The sequence below is a fragment of the Euprymna scolopes genome, chromosome 6, assembly GCF_053919585.1.
Source record: "Euprymna scolopes isolate OS-2025 chromosome 6, ASM5391958v1, whole genome shotgun sequence".
Classification (NCBI taxonomy): domain Eukaryota; kingdom Metazoa; phylum Mollusca; class Cephalopoda; order Sepiida; family Sepiolidae; genus Euprymna; species Euprymna scolopes.
In genome coordinates, this window is record NC_136487.1 from 109,516,575 (window position 1) to 109,538,930 (window position 22,356).

At 33.8% G+C, this 22,356-nt stretch overlaps 1 protein-coding gene across 1 annotated transcript in view; it reads right to left on the minus strand.

The window, feature by feature from the left end:
• LOC145277857 (transmembrane protein 145-like) overlaps positions 1-22,356 on the minus strand; it is a 129,832-nt gene that overhangs the window by 34,577 nt on the left and 72,899 nt on the right. The window contains 5 exon segments of the mRNA XM_080129808.1: positions 3,966-4,037; positions 4,698-4,782; positions 5,246-5,371; positions 5,373-5,450; positions 16,728-16,796. Coding sequence (XP_079985934.1) covers positions 3,966-4,037; positions 4,698-4,782; positions 5,246-5,371; positions 5,373-5,450; positions 16,728-16,796 — 430 coding nt within the window.

Here is a 22,356-nt window from a genome sequence, read left to right on the forward strand (position 1 = left end):
AAGAATATAAAAATGCTAGCCACCTCATGGCTACATACTCCTACACCAAGCGACTCGGAAGACTAACAGCGTGAACCATGTCTATCCCTATGAGTTCACCATTACTACAAATCACAGCACGATTAGGGACAACCATATTAAAGTTTATAGTGGATACTAGTTCAAGTATTTCAATAATACCAGCATCAATGATAAACAGTATCACACTACACTCAACACCAGTGATCCTTTCTACTGCCAATGGAGAGAAGGTAAAATGCTATAGACAAGCAAGCCTAAAATTGGAATACCAAGTTTGAGAAAATCCTTCTCTTGGAATTTCATGATCGCTGATATTACTAACCCACTCCTTGGATTCGATTTCTTAAACGAATTTGGTTTAACAATTGACTGCAAGAATAAAACCATTTATCATCCCTTAACTGCTACCAGAAGGAATTTAAAATTGCCTACAGTATCTCCAGTTAAAGTGGAACTACCTCCATTTATTGAAACCAGCCTGAATAAATACCTGGAAATTATTTCCTGACACATGAACACCAGTAAAAAGTACAGCTGTGTTTATTGCAGAATAGACACAGGTAGCCATTCACCAGTTTTTTCAAATTCCAGACAGCAATCTGCTGAAAAACTAAAAGCGACTGTAGCAAAATTCAAAAAGCTCCTAAATGAAGGCATAATACCCCATTAGATAGCGAATGGTCGAGCCCACTATATCTTGTTCTTAACCAAAGTGGAGGATACTGCTGCTGTGGCGATTACTGTACATTAAAAATAGCATAACCAAATGCAATAGACTGCATACCATATGCATACCAAAGATAAATTTGTTTACCATGAAACTCGCAAATAAGCAACCGTTTTCTAAAATAGATTTGATTTCAACATACCACCAAATCAAAATACATCCAAATGATATTCCGAAAACAACCATTATTTCTCCAGTGGCGCTTTTTCATTACAAATTTATGCCTTTTGGATTAGAAAATTCAGCACCGACATTTCAAAAATACGTGGACAAAATTTTTACAGAATAAGACTATGTTTTTATATACATCGATATTTTAATTTTCAGTGACAAGAAAGATATAGACACAGCTTTTAGAATCTTACAAGAAAACAACTTAAAAATATCAACATCCAAATCTATTTTTGATGTAACGTCACTATATTTCTTTGGCGTTAGGATTAATTCAAAGGAAATCACACCTACTAATAAAGTAAAAGAAATAGAATCCTTTCCGTGTCCTAAAGATGCCAAAAGTCTATGCAGATTTCTTGGTATGGTAGGATTCTACAGAAATTAATACCAGGATTTGTAGAATTAGTTTTACCCTTATCCGAAAGAATGAGATTAACAGGTAAAGGATTGATTACTTTGAATAATGTGGAAACACAATCTTTCTCATATTATAAAAGTACTTAATGAATTAACGGACTTATCTCATCTCCAACCAGATTGTATATAATATCAACTGGTCACAGACAATAGCAAATATGCATAAGGTGCTGCCTTGCATCAGGTCGTAAATGGAAATCCAATACCAATACGATTCTTTTCAAAGAAACTAACTGCAACACAGACTAGATATTCTACTTTTGATCGTGAGCTGTTGGCAGCATATTTAGCTGTATTAAACTTTCACTACCTTATAGAAGGTCATCAAGTATTACTTATGACGAACCACAAACCAATATGCGGCGCATTCCACAGTCTAAAACCTGCCAAAGACAACAAAGACAACTAGCAATTATTATGGAATTAATTTCAGACATAGCCCAGGTGAAAGGTATCCAAAATGTGATTGCAGATTGTCTGTCTCGCCCAATCTTGCTGTACAGATAGATATGCATGATCTACCAACACTGGCAGATGCACAGAAATACAGTCGTTTCCAAAATTAAAGAAATTTACATTATCCAGAAAAGATCAATATGTGCCAGATCAACTTCAAACTTATTCAAAAGTTTGGATTAGAATTGAGTGTGTTCGAAAACCACTAGAAGCACCCTACCCAGATCCTTCATGGTGCTCGAATGAACACCCAAATATTTCTTATTAGAAACCAATCAAAACTCGCATACACAAGTTTCAATAGATCGTTTGAAACCTTACATTGAAAATAAACAAAAGCATACACAAAATATAACTACCAATCCAAATAACAAGCCTGATTGTTTATCTCCTGAAAACGAGAACTTCAGGTAGAGCAGTGACATGGAAAAAAGATCACGAATTTGTTTATAATTAAACAACAGAATGAACAAACACTTACGAGACAAAAGCATGATAATAAAATTAATAAAATCGTTCCAGAAACTCTGTTATCTTGCGGGCGAGTATTGTTAAATTGCCAGGGTTTCAATGATTTCAGAAGTCCAGGAAACTTCTATCGTTACTAACCAGACTAGCATTACAACTGTCGACCAACGGAAGAGTCTATCAGGCATGTGTGTTCAATGTGATGATTATGGAAGTGACTGAGGACATTCGTTACATGAATAGAAATTATATGAAAATGATGTGTAATATGAGTCTTAAAGACAAGCTCAAGTCTGATGACTTTAGAGGAAGATTAAGTCATTTTTTTTTTTTACACAGGAATCACCACTTATCAAGGCCTGGAGGCCACTCGAGGATAAGGGTTAATGGGTATACAATAGTCAATGTGATTATAGCGTTTTTAACATAGGTAGTGGGATTTTTGTAAGTTGGATTACATAGGGGGACGGTTCATCAAGAACTTGTTTACATTGGACTTGAAGACAATCAGATTGTGGTCAGCTGAGAAGCAGACTAATGGAAGAGAGTTCCACAGATGTGCAGTTCTAAGATAGAAGCTCTGCTCATGGAGTCTGGACAATAGAAAGAGATATGTGCAGAACAGGAGACTTTGACAGTATGGCCATATTGAAAGAAGGGATGAGAGTTCCTGGATTAGTAGCTGTAACACAGTAGATAGCAGGTTCAATTCATGGGCTAAGGCCAAGAAAATACAAGGGATGTGATTAGAATAGACTTTAATATAAGAGTGATAGATAAAGACTTGGTTAGAGATAGATTTGTTTGAAAATCAATTTCTAAAAGCCATCCAACACATGAAAGCATGTAAAATATGCATAAACTGTTAGACCAATCAGCATTCCCCAAATAGGGATGACTCAAGCAGTTTGCAATTTACTAACTTCTCCCTAAAACAGGAAGGCAAGGCCTGGGAAGGTGGACCTCCTAAGATACATACCACAGTCCAATAATAAAAAGGCCAGTAAAATGGCCCAATCTCTGATTGTTTAGAAAATATTCTTGACTGGTATTTGGGAGGAAGAATCATTAGTTAACTTTCACCACCAAAATTATGTGCTTTGAAGGTTGCCATCATTAAGGCCAAATTGGACAGGAATTGATGAAATGTAGATCTAAATGGAAGAGAATGTGATTCATGATGTTGACAACTACTGCTTGAGAAATTCTTGTGCAGAGACATTGCAAAATATGTTTCTAATGGCTTTTTGGACAGAGAGCCAATGACTATTCATCAGTGTAAAATGTACATGTGGTCTACAGGCATTTTACCAATATAGATTTTGGTAGAATTAGTTGGATTTGACCAAATTGGCAAATTTGTTGTTCTGTACAAAATTGTATATACAAAATTTAGATTAAAATTTTAAAATTGCTTGCAAGTTTAAAAATGTCGCATTTGTTAGCAATAATAAGAAACAATCAGTCTACATTTTCCTAATTCCATTTCAACTAGTCTTGGAGGATGCCATAAAGAGTTTGAGCAGAGAATGGCACCCACCACATTCTTTTCAAATATAATAAAAAACCCGAAGAAAACAGAATTCCCAGATATTAAATACAACAATCATTTTAAAAAATTAGCTGTATTAACAGTTTATAATATATTCATTTTTTTTTCTTTTCTTACTCTATAATATTCATAAAAGTAGATTATATTTACCTGAAAAAACGACAGCAACACAAGTTATGATGCCAAAGAATATGAGGAATGCTATGTCCACTTCCAATATGGCTAAAATTTATAAAATGAAATAATTGCAAATGAATTTATAAAATGGTAAATTTATTAGCGCTAATAGTTCAAAAATAAAAGGCCAAAGAAAAATGGTGTTTAAATACTGTTGCAAGCTATTTCAGTTTGCAAAATGAATAACAGATAGCTTTATTAAATAATAATAAATATTTATTTATAGTTAATAAAAACGGCTTCATTTGATTAAATTGTCTCCAAAGATTTTCTTCCAACTAACTAGAGCAGTAATATTAGGATATGATAGTAAAATTGTATATTCTATGGAATCTTTACATTCTTTAAAAATGATTCAGAGAACAAAATTTGTTAAAGATATGAAGGTTGTAATGTAAATGCAAAAAAATATTTAATTGAAAGATTTTCTCAAAATACTTGACTTCATCTAAAAAATCAGTCACTCATATCACCCTAGTCTGTCACAAAGTCATTTGATATCTTAAATGTGCTAAAATATGATGCATGATCCATTGAGACATGTATCTTATATAGTTAAATTCACACTGATAAACGATAAATTGATTATCTCTTTTCAAACCAAATGTGAGGATAGGAATATTTCCTCAACTCAAATTTATTGTAAAATTTGATCAAATATAGTTGCTTCCATATTCATAGTTATTGTTGCCAACTTATACTCACTGAATTGATCTGCAGATAATTCCCGAAAGAAGTATTGCCCTTCAGCTCCATTAGTCAAGTGAAGTTCATATGATAAATTGATGCCCTGAAAAATAGATAAAACGACCAACTAGTATACATGAATTTTAAAAACAATTACTGCAAAAATAGCAATTATTTATCATTTAAAATAGATACGTTTTCTCAACCCTTATTGAAATATTATAAAAACATTCACAGATTATGTGTCTTCTATGATCAAGGATTCCTAACAGAAACAATAGGACCTTTCTTTCAATAGTGGGATTTATTCATAATCTCCCTTTCACCAACTCTGGCAAATCACAATGTGGAGAAACTTATTCACTGTTGGAACTATACAAGATCCAAGAAAATATTCACAACAGTAAACCAGAATTTTGAAATTGTCTTTGATTTTCTAACCCATCTTTATTGGCCAACCATGAGTTCAAATCAATCACGAATCGGGCCATATGGCCCTGGTTGAGTAAATCTAAACATAATATGATAAAAGCTTTTTACAAATTAACAAATGAGAAAAAACTTACGTTACTGTTCTTTGGTTGACAATGTCCAATTGTGATGAACCACCAGCGTGGCCGGAATGAGCGAAAGTTGCGTGTACCTTGGCAGTGGAAATAAACATATCCGCTTTTGTTGTGACGTTTGCAGCCTTGACCACGGGTATTTCTCAGATAACTGAACTATCTGAAAATAATCTGGCCGCAAAACACTGACTTTCTCTTTGCACGTCTGTAAAGAAATTTAACTTATGAAAAGAATCGTTTATGATTTACAAAAGAAAGTTATCAATATTACTATATCAAAGTTACTGAAAAGGTGCAAGACTGTGTGAGTTATAGACAAAAGAGAGATAAGAAAATTGTCTTATCATCTAGCCTGATATCTTGATAGCATTTTAAGTTAATTTTATTCTGCAGCAACCGCATTTATTTTCATGTGTTTTTGTTATATCTCAGCTTTTAAAGTCGTTAAGTTATGAGTACTGAAGGGTGTATGATGAACACTGAAAGAAAATTACACTATTGAAACAACCTTCCTATTCACCTGATTTTGCACCATGTGATTATTTTATTTTGCCAAAATTACAGATGATCATTTGAAGGTGTGCGACTATCACAATAAATATAGCAATAGAACAAAAAGAAATCCCAGAAGAATCCTTCCGGCAGAGCATGAAAGCATTGTAGAAAATGATCAGAAATTGCATTAGACTCGAGAAGGACGGATATGTTGAAGGGGAAACAATCACGTGAAAACAATGAAAAGGGTAACCACCCCTTCGTTTCCTCTTAAGAGAGAAAAATGGTTTATAGTCAATTGCTTGAGGCACATTCATTAGAAAATTCCAACAGGTTCTATCATGGCTATTTTGTCACTTTCCAGAGTACCCCTTTTTGAGGGGAAGCAAGAATTTCCTTGTTAATTTGACCTCATGTTGCATCAAACTTTGGTGGGATGCGAGATAACTGTGAGTGTGATAAAGCTTATTATATTGTCAAGAACAATAATTGAAATAGTGACCTACACACAATATACGAACTATCCTAACGGTATAAATATACCGAGATGTACCATTTTAGAAAATCACTCGAAGTATGCCATATTTACATTAAGTACTAAAACTCTCGTTCTCTATGTATTCTGTCTTGTTGTAAATGCAAATAACTTTTCTCAACGATATTGTGTCTGAGTTTTTCTTGGGACTTTTCTGAGTCACAACAAATCTAACAACGAAGAACGCTTCTTCATAAAAAAAAATAAAAGGGACACTTACATTACTAGCAACAGCAAACCCGTTTTAGAACAAAAAGGGAAACAAAAAACCTACATCAGTATTTACACACTGAAATTATCTAATAATGGAGTGGCACACTCAACTATCAAGATAGTCTTTCAACTGGTAATACAAAAAAAAAAACTATGGAGATCTTTACATACATTCCAATAAAAAGAAAGCATTGGACATTTGTTTAGAAGGTATGAAGACCTTTTCAACATCGATTGCGAAGAATGGTCTGATGCAAAAAAAAAGTTTGACTACTTTTAGTAGGAACTACTTTTAGTTAGGAACTATTGAACACAACCGATTCGTGGACTACATCCTACCTAAAAATACTTCACTGTTCCTCCAAAGGTGGAAGTGTTTTAATTTGGCTAAGCGAGATGACAAAGATTATTTAATGTCCGCGTCAGTCATAAAAAAACACTATAACGACTCTCAACAACTGGAATTGTCAGAAAATGATTTTAAATGCCTCATTTTCACTCAGGTAGTAGTGTCTGAAAAGATTGTCGGAATTAAACAAAGAGCACTAGCAAAACTCGAAAGTGAACTCAATCTCACTATAACGAAACTTAGAAAGGATTGCCAAAGAGTTGTAAGCGTAAGAAGCGATTCTAAAAACATACAGGTATCGGGCATAGGATATGTCAGAAAAGTAAAGTATAAATTCAAAAATTACTCCCCAGAGAAAAGAATATGTCCAATCACATTTTCAACATAAATCAAAAGATTATTCCTCTGAAAATGAGAGAAAGAATTTTTAAAATAAGCGAACCATACAAAAATGAAATATTATCTCTGAACCATGTTACCAATATGGAGAATTATATTGGGGAAAATTTTGTCCTTTTTTGGAATAAAACTTGTCAAAATTGCAGCAAGTTTGGTCAGAAATGTTCACATTGTAGAAGCCAAGCAAAAAAATAGAATTAGACATATATCCAATAAAAAATCAAACATAAATTTATACAAGTATGTAATAGTCAAAATATTAAATAAAACAGTTAAATTACAGTTGGACATTAGGTTTGATCTTTCTATAATAAATTTACATACAAGGAAGAGACTTAACAAATCGATATTGCAGAAAACATAAAAGTCAGCTCACACTGTGACTGACAATCAAATTAATTTTATTGGCTAATTATTTCTACCAGTAAACTTGAATGGTGCAGTTAAAAAATTAAAAGTTTTATTACTAAATGATCCTGAGATATTATTTGGGATAGACTGGAGCAGCAATTTTAAACTTTGAGATCGTTCAATAAATACTTTCTGCCAGAAAATCGTGAAAGTGACATCAGATATGGAAGATTTAAAAGCTGAATTAAAACAAAACTTGAATTTATTTCAATTGGATTAAGTATATGCACTAAAATGAAGGCCAAATTTGACATAAAAGCAAAACATGACCCATTTTCATAAAAAAAAGAGAAACGTTCCATTTATGACATTAAAAGTAAGAGCACTAAAAAGGAACAATGTACACCAGCAGATGAAGCCTTACAACAATTCTTGACAGTGTATAGAATAACGCCGAATCTGAACAACACTCTCATGGCGGATTCACTTGCTGAAACCATGTTTACATGGAAGGTGAGATCGATTTTTGATAAACTCCTTCTGAAATAATCAAAATTGTGTAAGACATACCCATAAACATCACCAAAACCAGTTAAAACCTCACTAAGATGGCACTAGCAGCACATTACTTGTAGAAAAAAAGTTGATCAATGCCATTCTTGAGACATTCGATCTCGATGCATACCAATCACCATCAGAACAGTGACAATCAGGCAGAAAGAGAAAATTCACTAATTATGAACCCAAAGTGAAAAAAATATTAACAGTTTTTTACAGTGCAAAAAAGCTTGGGAGGTGGGGGTGTCATGGGGACTTACTCATACACAATATATGAACTCTCCTAATGGTATAAATATACTGAGAGTTACCACTCATGAGAGTCACTCGTGGAAGTCCAGTCAGTTCCGACCTCAACAATCAGTCCGACAGAAACCAAGCCATTTCAGTGGCCTTTCAGCAAATGTTCTGGATAGGCTTTCGGGATGAGCAAGTTTCTTACTGGGAAATGTTGACAGGGTTACTCAGACTTATTTTTGCAGGGCCGGAGTGATCATCCTTTAAAGGTACTGGCTCATTCATCCCACCTTTCGACCTTGTGTCACATCCCTCCACGATGGGAGGGAGGTAAATACTGTCAGTTATAGTACACCATATTGGCATTAAGTACTACAACTCTCATTCCTTATGTATTCTGTCTTGTTTTTTCTAAACTATGTACTTTATTATAATTTCATATTTCATTATATATTTTTTTTATTATATACTTTTAATTCATTCAACTTTCTAATAGACCTATGAACTTCTTTCTATTAACCACCTCTTTACGAGGGCTGGATGTGATACAAGTTTAGTTTATCAGTTCACCAAAAAGGGGCACTTAGAATAGGAAATAAAAATGAAAATTAATGCAGTCGAAATAGCAGAGAGTTATTTATTTGCTGAAAGAATATGATGATACAGTTTTAACAAATTGTCACCAAATCTTCAAAAGTATGAAGAATGTGTGTCGGGGTATCATCCTCTGTCTCTATTAGTCTCAAATAAATGCATTTGACCTAAACACTTTTGCTTTCTCTTTTTCACTATATTTCCATCACTTTCACTTCAGTGGTCACCACCACAATACCATATTTATTTTGGGGACTATTTAATTTAAATATTTTCAATAGTTTAAAATAGCTTCCCCAAATAGAGAAGGATATTTAGGAAGGCTATAAAAATAGCTTGGATCGGACATCTTAGAATTCTTCAGGTAATTGGCGATAAACAACGCCTGACCTGAAATAAGAAAAGAGGATGGCTTCCTGAGATCGAACATGTTATAGAGTCATTGCTAAGATATTGTTCCTATTTATTAAGTTTTATCCTAACCTGACATAAGACAAAAATTTTGAAGTTACTAAAATAACAGTAGCAGCAGCAACAAAATTGGCTGCAGGAGCAGCAACAAAAGTTAGTAGGAGCAGAAAGAACGATTTCTGCAAAAATAATTAATTCAGATTGGTTAAAAACCTAGAGTTTGATTGGCTGTTGTGACCTAACTTTAACCAATCAGAACACAGTCACTGTGGGAGCCAGGCATTTGCCAAATTTCTAAATATAAGGCAGAGATCAAGCTCACCCAGAGAGAGACTCAGAGGAGCAATAACTGAACTCTTGTCATTTAAAATCACAACTCTCATAAAGGAATTACTAATTTTACCCAGGCCACTCACATAAATAATCTCCAAACAGCAGCACCATCATCACCATCGTCAAAACAAAGTAGCAAAGCATGGCCACTATTGACGCTACTATTTCAGCAACAAGAATTACTACTATTGTTACTTTTGCCACATCAGGATTCTCTGCCATTGAACTGACAAATCTTTCATCTTCTCCCAACTTATTCCTGAAATAAATTGTATGTCAATCAGTTAAATTCCATCCTGTGTTTGTCTATTTCTTTCCCGCCACCATACACTTTATCCATTATACAACAAACAGAAGCATGTCATTCTAACCTGAAGGATATATTTAGCTGGAAGCTTGATATTTTTAGGCAATATGAAATGGAATATGTACATAGAAGATGTTGCCAAATCTGCCACAAAGAAGGTATGCTACCTCTACTGGGTTAGAAACTTCTTACACTTGCCAGACTCCTATCTCTATGAAACTATTATTGCAATATTGGGGCTGGTGCAACAACAACTAACCTTCCCTTCTTGGACAGACTGCAAAAAAGAATTTAAGGTTCTGCACTGTTTCCCAAATTCCAGCCTCTGCCACATCATCACAGTGTTGCTTAACTTGACTAGCAACAAAATCCCACCTCTTCACTTTAAAGGTCATAGATGTTAAAATATTTCCTACTTTGGTGGTTTCTTTCCTTTCAGATTACTTGTCTTTAGAATACCAACCCTATTACCTATTTCACTGACCGTACTAACATGCAGAAATTTATGTGAATATAAACATAAATCTTGCTATCAAACTCCCCACCTAGAGTTCTGCTTCATAAATATGACTCATATCAAAGTAGCCTCTTATGCTACTTAGTGGCAATAATCCTTGTTTGGGATGAACAAAAGTTTTCGTTTTATAAAAAAGGTAGTATCAAAAAGATGTTTTTTGTTTTTTCTAAATAGGTTAAGGTTAAAAAAAATCAAGAAAATGAATAAAGGAAATAGAAAATAAATTATAAGAGCAATTAAATAAATAAATGCGTTCATCAATTCATAATATCATCAAGAAAATCTGTATCTATGGCAACAAATAAGCCTCATCTCAAGAACTTAGCCGTTATAATTGAAATGTACTTAATACGGATTAGTAATTGGATTTTTTTTTCTTTTCTTTTTTTTTTTTTTGGTCAAATCAAAACAAAAATCTGGAATTGTTCACATAGAAATATCTAAGAGAGGAGCCAATCAATCAGATGGCAGATTTTTCCCAGATTCTTCTTTAACAATTTCTATTAAACATCACTGTCGATACGTCCTCCACAAAGCACCCGGAGCATTCTACTGTTTGAACTGTCAATTATTTAAAAAATTGTATTACTTTCATGAAATTGTGTTTAAGATTAAACATTATTTTTGTTTGTAATTTAATTTAAAAATAAAATTTTGTATTGTAAAATTTAAAAAAAAAAACAATTTTGTTAGTTTAAGTAATTTAGGATAACTAAAATACTTTGTTGGGAAAATTATTTAAAAAAATAGGTTTGTGTCTCTGCAGTTTAATACTACAATTTATTAAAACACTTTAGTTGAGTCGCACTGAATTTTATGGGATCAACATTACAGGGAGTCCATTTAATTTTAATCAACATGAATGTCGCATTTATTACATTAGCTAGCTGTGGTCACCACTGAAATGGATGTTGTCAAAATAATGGCTGTAACCAAAGAATATCATAGCCCCAAATCATGACATGTTATACATCATTTTAAGATTTTCTGTGAGTATTTCCTGCAAACTCATATATTTGCATTTATTTATTTACAAAAAGGTTTTGATATTGTCACTGATGTTCATAAAATATATTTATGTTCTATACGATCTAATATATAAACTCAGTTCTTCCCTCCCACACACACTTATATACCATAGTTTGATGACAAAAGAGTAAATTTTAAATTTATTCCAACAATCATATGGAAAACATTCGTCTGTATTGTTAGAAAATTTAAAATATATTTCAGATAGATTTTTTTTTAATATTTAATCCGGGCCATTCTTTCATTTTTCTTGTCATATATAAAGAAAGGTTGTAGAGTATTTCACCTCTCACTTTTGTTTACTCTTCCTGACACCTCTCACACTGAGAAGAAATTTTACAAGATGTTTACTATATAAACCGTTTTATTATTTCTTCTCTCTCCTCCTTCTGTTTATTATGGACATAATCTTATTTTTTTCATCCACTAACGAATCTATGTAATGTTCAGTATTTTAAGTTATATTAACTTAATTTGAAATGTAGATATAACCATGATGAAAGGCAGCTTCAATTTCCACATTTATTTATTAAGGGAAAATAAAGTTTAAATAATCTAAATAGATTATTTAAACTTTATTTTCCCTTATTATTCAGCAGAACCAGAAGAAGGGGCAAATAAAAATGTTGATAGTTTTAGAATACATTTAAAAAGAGAAAATAACAACAGCAAAAAAATGCAATTCTTGCCTGTATTAACGTTTAAAAACAATTTTTTAATGTTACAAAATATAAAGAAAGCGATTTTTACAAAATATAAATAAGGATTTTTGCTTCCAATCATTTTAACACTTATTTGATACTGACATTTCATTTAATGCTAAACATAATTTTTGATTTCGTTCCCAAAGATAAGTTTATATACAGTGGGGCTAAAAAAGAAGGCCGCACCTGTCATCTTTTCAAAAACCAAAATTTAAGCTAAATCGAATGTAACTGCTTAAATAACCTATACCTCATTTGATTCCTCTATAATTTTACCTGTTCATATTTAACTTTTAATTGAAGTATCCTAGTGTTCACGTCAATTTAAAAAATTAACTTCAAATCAGGAAGGCATAAAGAAACTATGCACAATGGAAAATTGTTATTTAAATGTAACTTTAGAACATTAATGCAACACAAATTCAACAGGAACACAATGAACTAGTTAATATTTAGTATTATAGCCTTTCTGCAATTTGACAGCCTGCAATCTTTTGGGCATTCCTTGAATTAGTCTGTGGCAATACTCCGGTGAAAAGATATCCCACTTCTCTTTAATTTTTGTCCAAAGTTCTTCCAGATTTGAAATTTTATCATTGCGTAGCTGTTGCTTGATATAATGCCATACGTTTTTGATAGGATTGAGGTCTGGAGACTGTGCAAGCCAATCCAAAAATGGAATATCATGCTCTTCAAGGTGCCTCTTTACATTGTCAGTTGTGTGAATGGGAGCATTATCCTGCATGATGAGATCATCATCCAAATTCTGGTGAAAGTAGGGCAGAAGATGCTCAGTTACCATATTAATGTACTTGGTCAAATTAATTCGACTTTGCAAGCGAACTATAGGCCCTGGACTATTTGCACTAATAATGCCCCACATCAAAACTGAACATCCATTACCTTGCAGCATTGAAACTGTGCGCCTAGGATTAAATTCTTTGTCCTCCCTTTGACGGACGTACTGCCTACCATCACTGCCTAGCCTATTGAACTTGCTTTTGTTGCTAAAAATCACTTTCAAACAGTATGAAGAGTCGTGATCTTCATTGCGGCACTTTATGCTCTTTACAAAAACTATTACAACACAGCCGTGCAAATTAAATTCCTTCATTCTGTACTTAACTGTAGAAAGAGAGCACTTTTTAACAGGATTACACTGTTGTTGGATTTGGAGAGCTGTTTAAAATCTGTTTCTGAGGCTGCGGATCTTGATAGTGTTATAGAATGACGAGAGAGAGAGAGAGAGAGAGAGAGAGAGAGAGAGAGAGAGGGGAGATGTGTAAATTATATTGAGACACGTTGACCGGAAGTAAGGGTCAGCTGATCAGATTGCGTGTGAGTCACATGATCAGGTTAGCTGAATTGGAGAGATTTGGTTTAGACTTAGAAGAGGACGGACGGCTTCATCGTTGTCTCCTCCCCTTCACTGGGGGGGGGGACGCTGACGTGTGTAGAACAGAACCACACAAGCCAGAGTTTTGCTTTCCATCTGGAAAGTAAAATAAAAACTATAAAACCAATTCATCATTTGGAGTGAAATAAATCTTCGTCCAAAACAGGTGCCAGGTTTCTCCTCTAAGACGAGATGTTTCCAGATGGACCAACATCGACGACGCAGAAGGTATGTCCAAAAATACATGACATGTCACACACACACACACCCAAAAGCATATGAACATATCATGTAATAATAGCATTGTCTTCCCTATAAGAAGTAACTCTAGGACAACCAGATTTGGGGACATCACAAACACTGCCAGTGTTTTGGTGCTTTTACACAGTCATTAATAACATTTTTTTATCACATTTCAATCTGCGGCTGATTTCTTGATTGGATAAACCAGAAAGGTGGAAATTAATGAGCTCCTGATGATTACTAAGAGAAAGTCAAGGTATATGGACTAAATGTTACATTGTATAACCTAGAACAACAACAATTACAATTAGATATGCTTTGTTGCCTAAAAGTTGGATATTTTAAGCTGGTTTTAAGCTCATATGTTGCTGCAGAGTTTCCTTTTGTCTTCTTGATTTGAAGCTAAGTTTTTAAATTGATGTGAACACTAGGATACTTCAATTAAAAGTCAAATATGAACAGATAAAATTATAGAGGAATAAAAGGTGAATCAAATGAGGTAAAGGTTGTTTAAACAGTTACATCAAATTTAATGTTATTTAATGCGGACTATTATCCTCATCTTTATTTTTAGTTGTTTTTTCACATTTCGGCCAACTATTCCTCTAGCTTTTGTTAGGTGGTAACCGCGACGGTATAGGCACCCCAAATCTTCTAACTGCATCATCAGCAATTACTGCCTTCCATAGTTGTTGTCGTCTCATCACGTTTTGGCCGGCTATGGGTAGGATTGAAACCACTATCTTCAAACAATTCTGGAACCGTAGAGATTCAACATCTCTATCCACTGTGCCACTGCACCTTTGGGGCCCATCGTGCAGTGGATAGAGACATTGAATCTCTATGGTTTTAGGTGAGAATTGTCTGAAGATAGCAGTTTCAATCCTACCCACAGCAAGCCAGAGGCTTACTTGCCCAAAACGTGATGAGACGATAACAACTATAGAAGAGAGTAATTGCTGAAGATGCAGTTAGGAGATTCGGGGTGCCTATTCCGTCATGGCTACCACCTGACGAAAGCCAGAGGAATAGTTGGCCTAAACGTTGTGAAACAACAACTAAAAATAAAGATGTCCGCAATAAATAACATTAATAAATAATACTTATCTCAATAATGAATTCCAATTAAATAATATAGATGCATCAAATTTAGCTTAAATTTGTAACTTTTGAAAGAATGACAAGTGTGGACTTTCTTTTTGGTACCACTGTATGTTCAGTATGGTGCATAGATGCATGCTACTAATGACAGGCCTGCAATAGGAAAATTATTTAGATAATAAAGGAAACCGCACTAGAAATTCTTTACCTCTTTGAAAAAAATAATACCTTCTTAAAAACAAAAGTTTATGTGGAGAAAACAGACCACTTGAGATTCTACATGTTATGACCACTTCAATCAGATTTTATGATTAAACCTCAAATGGTCCAAACAGGACTACCATTTCATGTTATATATATATATATATATATATATATATATATATATATATATATATATATATATATATGTCCTCTATCGTCATACGGGACGTCATACATGATCTGCTGTGGTCATGTATGACGTTATACATATATATTTTGCTATGATGTCATTGTGAACAAACAAACAGGAACATTGATTTATTATAATAATGTTAAAAAATAGGAGGGGGATTTAATATTTGGGTTAGCTAATGAGCAGGCTGACCAGATCTTGCTCTTTGAGAGATGTTTTAATTCAGTCAGTTTCAGAGTTCTGATTGCAAGAGAAAACAAGTACTATTTTAAATCTTTCAAAATAAAACATAGTTACTTTTTTAAACTGGAGTTGTGATTTTGTTTGAAAGGAAAATCCTTTTGTTACAGCAGCGACCAAGGTTACATGATTGACACAATAAGATTAGTGTTAAAATTAAACATTGAATTTGTACGAATGGACGATTATAACGTGAATACACACAAACGCAAGTTCAGAATTATCTGTTGCTTATGTTCAATATAAAAGCTAGTATAATCAATATGAATACATTTGCATTCATAATCATAAGAATATGATTGGCTGGTGTAAGCGAGAAGTATGTACAGGCATAGCAATCTGGAGGAGGCCCGGAAAGATACGCTGAAAGCCTAAGCTTAAGCATATTATCAGTTATGACAATGAAACCCCGTTCATTAAGACAATCAATTAATCAACCCCTATTGCCAACACTACTTAAAAGTTACTTAAAACAAATATATTCCTTTCCGTGATATATTTGGTTTAAGTACATATCGAAAAGATTAAAAGAAAACAAAACACATTAACGTTTCAAACTTTAACAATTTATTTTGCTAAATGCATAGAATGCGTTTTGTTTCCATTTGTTTTCAAATATTCACCAATAACTCAATAAAAAAACTCAGGAAGCTGGATCAAAGAACCAGGAAACTAATGACTATACACAATGCACAGCACCCAAAAATGATACTGACTGATCTTTGTAAAAATGGCAGAAAAGAGAAGAGGAATCGTAAGTACGGAGAGCGGTGAAGTGATAAAACAAAAAGAAAAACAGGAAGAGAAGCAACTGCACGACCTATTTAAGCAAAATTCAATTGCTTTCTTTGCAACTGCATGAACTATTTAAGCAAAATTCAATTGCTTTTTTGCAACTGCATGAACTATTTAAGCAAAATTCAATTGCTTTTTTGCAACTGCATGAACTATTTAAGCAAAATTCAATTGCGTTTTTGCAACTCGATTTGTCTTTGTTGTTAGTCATTGGGAACAATTTTTTAAGAATATTTTATGAAATCTTCTACAAATAAAGATTGCAAATCAAGACAAACCTTGTCAGTTTTGTAAACATCGTTCCATTGGTCATCAAAATAAAAATACAACTCCATGCCTTCAAAGCTCTGAAATAAAGGAAAAAAAATTAAAGAATACTTTTTAAATAAAAAAAACCCATGAAATAATAATGGCATCTATAACATTTCTAAAATTTCTTGTTCCATTTTTGAAATTTTTTCCGAATTATGTTCCAGATTTCTTTTATAAAAATATTTTTTAATCGATTTGTTCAATTTTCAGGTGAATGTTCAATTTGCCATGTAATTTGGCTGTAAAACTAGAAAAAAATGTGACACGTTAAGTCATCCATTTAACTCAGGTTAAATTGTTTAAATCTGCAAAATGTAAGTTTGCAAAGCCAGTTAAAGATATAAAAATAAAAAGACAAAGTTCGAAATTAGTTTCTTTTTGCTCATTATATATTGCACCTTCTCTCTTTCTTTCTAGAGATATGGGGGAAAAATATTACTATTCTAGTGATAATCGCTTTTGTTTATAATGACCTATTCCAATCTTTTATTCTCCCTTCTCTTTACTATATTTGGCTGTTGATAAACAGAAAGCACATAAGATATATATATATATATATATATATATATATATATATATATATATATATATATATATATATATATATAGCATGGATATCCAGCGTTGCCAGGGTTGACATGAAGTTCGGTTTGGCTACACCTGCTATACTAAGAATATTGAGCAGTTCTTCATTATTATATGTCAAATCCATCGTTATCCCTACAAAAATTTCAAAGATAAAAGAACGAATGAAAACACGAAAATGTAACCCCCACCCCCACTCCCGAAAAAAGAAGTATGTGACAAACTCTCTACCAGATATTTTGGCAGAAGGGATACGAAGAGAAACTATTCTCCAGATATTGAGCACCTTTTTATGACAATATTCCAGTTTAAGAAAATTCCTTTTATGCTACCTTAGTCTAGAAAGATTTGTCTTTACGGTCTGTTGCAACGAAAACAAACTGTAAATAATTCAGTTTAAAAAATACCAAAATAGAATTTCTGTTAACTGAAATACATGTTTTTATGTTATAAAAGTGATGAGTTATGACTTATTGTGTTATTAAAAGAAAAAAAAAATTAGCAGTTACGATGTCAAAAAAAATGTAAAGAAAAACAACTGGTAAAAAACATAAATGAAAGCTTTTTTTTGTTTTTGTTTTAAATAAAGAATCGTAGTTGAATTGGATTGTTTATTTATTTTAAAATAAAAATCCACTGGACCACAATGGCGAAATCCACTGGAACTAATTGCGAAATTACAGAAATTATTTAATTTAAACTAATTCTAAAAATAATGCTTGAAAGCTTTTAGTTTTAATATCCGCCGAAAAAGAAAACAAAAACAAAAAGAACAAAGTTCGCTCCAAGGAGAAATAACTCAAACCGATTAATAAAAAAAATCGATGTCGGTAAAAATAAATTAAATTAAATATGTTATCAATATAAATCAAAATTAAATTATAAACTTAAATAGAACACTTAAAACAATTCTCTCACTATAAACAATAACTAACACCGCTATTTAATAAAATCGATTTTCCTTAATGTAATATATGCAATCTTAATCGCATATTTTGCACGAATCATACTATATATAAGAATGAATGGAATAAAAAAGTAATGGACCTTTTGGATATATTAATCAAATTGTGAACAAACAAACAAACAGACAGGAATATGAATTTATATATATATATATATATATATATATATATATATATATATATAGAGAGAGAGAGAGAGAGAGAGAGAGAGACTGTAGAAAACAATAGCAACATGCAGTAATAGATAGAAAGTTAGTAAGAGATAAGTTACTTTGTGAAATAATTGCAAACACAACTAATTATGGAAGCTTTTTTTTTTCAAATCTATCTCAGTCCCAAAACTGAGGAATATTTTAGTATGTATTTTGTGTGCAAGAAAAACATAAGGAAAATAGACGTTGATTAACTAGTGTAAGAAATTCTGCAGAAACAAGCAGGCTCTTCATTGGACGGTTTGTCTGCCCACGGATTTGTTTGAACCAATTAAATTGCATGTTAAAACTAACTGCCGAGAATGTTCTTGGCATCCAAAATTATCCTTTCAGATCACAAGAATTCAAAAAGATGCAGGGTTGAATGGACTCGAATTCTCACTTGAAGCTCGAAGCAGCTAAATTACTTTCTTACTTTGAGACTTTTTAATGCCCAAATGCGGGGTGAAATATTATTTGCAAACACCAATGCCGTTATACTGGACGAATTATTATATTCTTGTACGCTTTGTGCTCTGTGAATCTGTTGACTTTCTTCTTTACAAATTAATGTCTGTGAAAGACAAAATTAATGACAAATGACAAATTAAAGACAAAATTAAGGTCTACTGTTTGACCTGCCTTGTCCGCCATTGGATTGAATCAAAGAGGACACCACGAGGCTACCCGACTTGCAGTATCCATCTTGCAAGATACCTCAACACTTTAACCTGCGCAGTTCTTCATCAGTGGAATTTTCTACCCAGCCTTTATCGAAGACAAACTATTATCCCTTCAGGGACGTTACCAGCCCATAGTGGCAGAAAACTGAAGATGACGCATCTTTTGCAATATGGATCTTTTTGCTTTAATAAAATTTACGTTGAAGTTTAAACGGTGTAATTCTCTTTGGTTTTCTTCCATTCTGCCAAGGATTTTCTCACACTAGCCTTTATTATAATAATAGATAAACTTTCTGGGGTTCTTTGAGGACAACTTTACAAATCTGTGAAAATGTTATTTTTTTTATTTTGTAAAAGCTTCCAATTACTATACTGATTGAACACCAAATTATTAAAACCTTTTGTTGATTTGAGGTTTAAATTTTAGAAGAGGTTTTAATTTGTTATTTAAATTTTCAGTCGAAATTTCAAAAAGGTGGGATTATTTTGTTTTCCTTGGAACTGCCAACTGATCTTGTTTTCTCAACCTATTTTAAACTGGAGTTATGATTTTGTTTGAAAGGAAAATCAACTAACTCAAGCACGCTGAAGCATTCTTTTAATGTGACCAGACCAACAAAGTCTCCTGTTTTGTACACATCTCCGTATACTGTTGATATTTAATCTTCCTCTGTGTTCTTCAGATCTAAACATGTCATTACACATCTATGGTATAATTCTCATATTATTTTTCTCCATGTAACGTGTGTCTGCAATTCTAATAAAAGTCTAAAAATTAAATAGGGAATCATTTTACTTTTAGCTACTTAAATTCCCACAGCTAAAAATTAAACAATTTTTTAATAAAAATGTGATAATCTGAAAGTTTATTGTTTAAAAAATAGTATTGCAAAGTATTCTGTGGAGACTTTAATGTTCACAATGTGGAATGGTTAGCCATCTCAAACAAGACAGATAATGAAGGGAGGTTTTGTCACGATTTTTCCATTGCTTATGACCTAACTCAGATTGTTCACAAACCCACCCGTGTACCTGACACTGATGGTCAATATGCAAGTCTCCTAGACCTTTTTCTCACAACTTGCCCTGAGCTATGTCCGTTTTCTGTTCTGTCCCTACTGGGATTTTCATTAAGATAAAAACACAATGTAATAAGTCCTCTGATATACCTCTCCATCGTACAGTATATCGATACTCTATGGTTGACTGGGATAGCTTTCATACATTTATATCAGATCTACCACTTCGATCCATGTTTAAAAAGAATATGTCCTCCATAATATCAGACCTGACGGAATGAGGTATAGATCGATTTATACCCCAAAAAAAATTTCAGCAAAAACCTAACAGCCAGCTGTGGTTCTCTCCAGAATGTGCAGCTGCCACTGCACACAGAAATCACTATTTCCATTGTTTCCAATGAAATAGATGTACTGAGATTTAAGCCACTTTCAGGACTGCCAGCAACCACTGTAAAAGAGTAATAAAGAACGTAAGAGAGTTGTATGTTCAGCCCGTTAAGTCCAAAGTAGCTGAGCAGCGGCTTGGTTCCCATCAGTTTTGGCAAATAACAAACAGGGTTCTGAATAGAAGTGTGTGCTCTATCCCAACCATCATCAATGAACCTGAAGTAATCTCGTCAGCATCGGACAAAGCCAAACTCTTTGCCAAAAACTTTGCAGCTAATTTTACCCAAGGTGATCAGGCCCACCAATCCCCCATATTTCCTCCTGTGTCTGAAAACACGCCAGGCGACATACAAATATCTGTGCATGAGGTCGCCAAGCTAATCAAGAACCTTGATTCCAGTAAAGCAACTGGCCCTGACGGCATCCCAATTATAGTGTTAAAAAAGCTTCAACCAGAACTTGCTCCCATACTTACGAAACTGTTTAAGCGCTGCCTTAAGGAGAAGTGCTTTCCGACTCCCTGGAAAACCTCATCAGCTTGCCCTGTATTTAAGAATTCAGGTGATAAGTCATCTCCCTCTCAGTACAGACCAATAAGTCTCCTGTGTGTTATGAGTAAGTTGCTGGAATCCATATTAAATAGAGAAATAGTCAACCACCTCAGCAGAAACAACCTTCTTAGTGACACACATATGGTTTCCGTTCTGCAAGATCTACAGCAGATGTGCTAAAGGTTATATCTCACAGGATAGTGAATCTCTTGACAAAGGCTTCCTTTCTAGGGCAATTGCTCTTGACTTATCAAAGGCCTTCGACAAGGTATGGCATAAGGGTCTACTTCACAAGATTTCCAGCTACGGTATAACTGGAAATGTTTTCTCAATCATAAAATCATTTCTCTCCGATAGCTCAGAAGAGTAGTGTTCGATGGACAAAAATCAGAGGGCTGCAGTATTAATGCTGGAGTCCCTCAAAGGGTTCAATCCTGGGCCCAACTCTCTTCCTGATCTGCATCAATGACCTCCCTAAACACATACTTAAATTATTCGTTGGCATCTATGCTGATGACACGTCCATCTACGGCAACACATCAAAGGCTGTAAATGACAAAGTTCTCTCTGATTCTCTCTCCACTGATCTCGAGCACGTGGTTCAGTGGGGGAAGACGTGGCTGGTTACCTTTAATGCATCTAAAACCAAACTCCTATCCTTACATCATCAACGCTCTGATCCTCATCTGGCATCAATTGGGATGGATGGCTCTCATCTGGGAGAGGCCCCGTGTTTTGACAAGCTTCTGGGTTTGACCTTTACTCCTGATCTGAAATGGAACACGTACATCAAGTTTATTGCCAAGGTCGCTGGAAAGATGGTGGGATCCTTCTACCGCTCCAGAAAATATCTCACTACTGATGCAATTCTCTATCTATATAAAAGCCAAGTACGTCCAAGGATGGAATACTGCTGCCATATCTGGGCAGGAGCTGCTAAAAACAGCCTATCTTGCCTTGACAGAGTATAAAATAGACTTCGTGGCTTAGTGGGGGATGCCCTTTTCTCTACCCTGCAACCTCTCTCCCACAGAAGAGACGTTGCGAGCATATCCTTGTTTTATCGTTATTTCCATGGCAGGTGCTCGTCTGAACTCCAATCTCTGGTCCCCCCTCGCCAATCTTTCATGAAAAACACCCGTCTAGCTGAATCCACTGTGAAAAATTTCCCCCACTCTTTATCTGTGCCTAAATCAAAACGTGGATTCCAT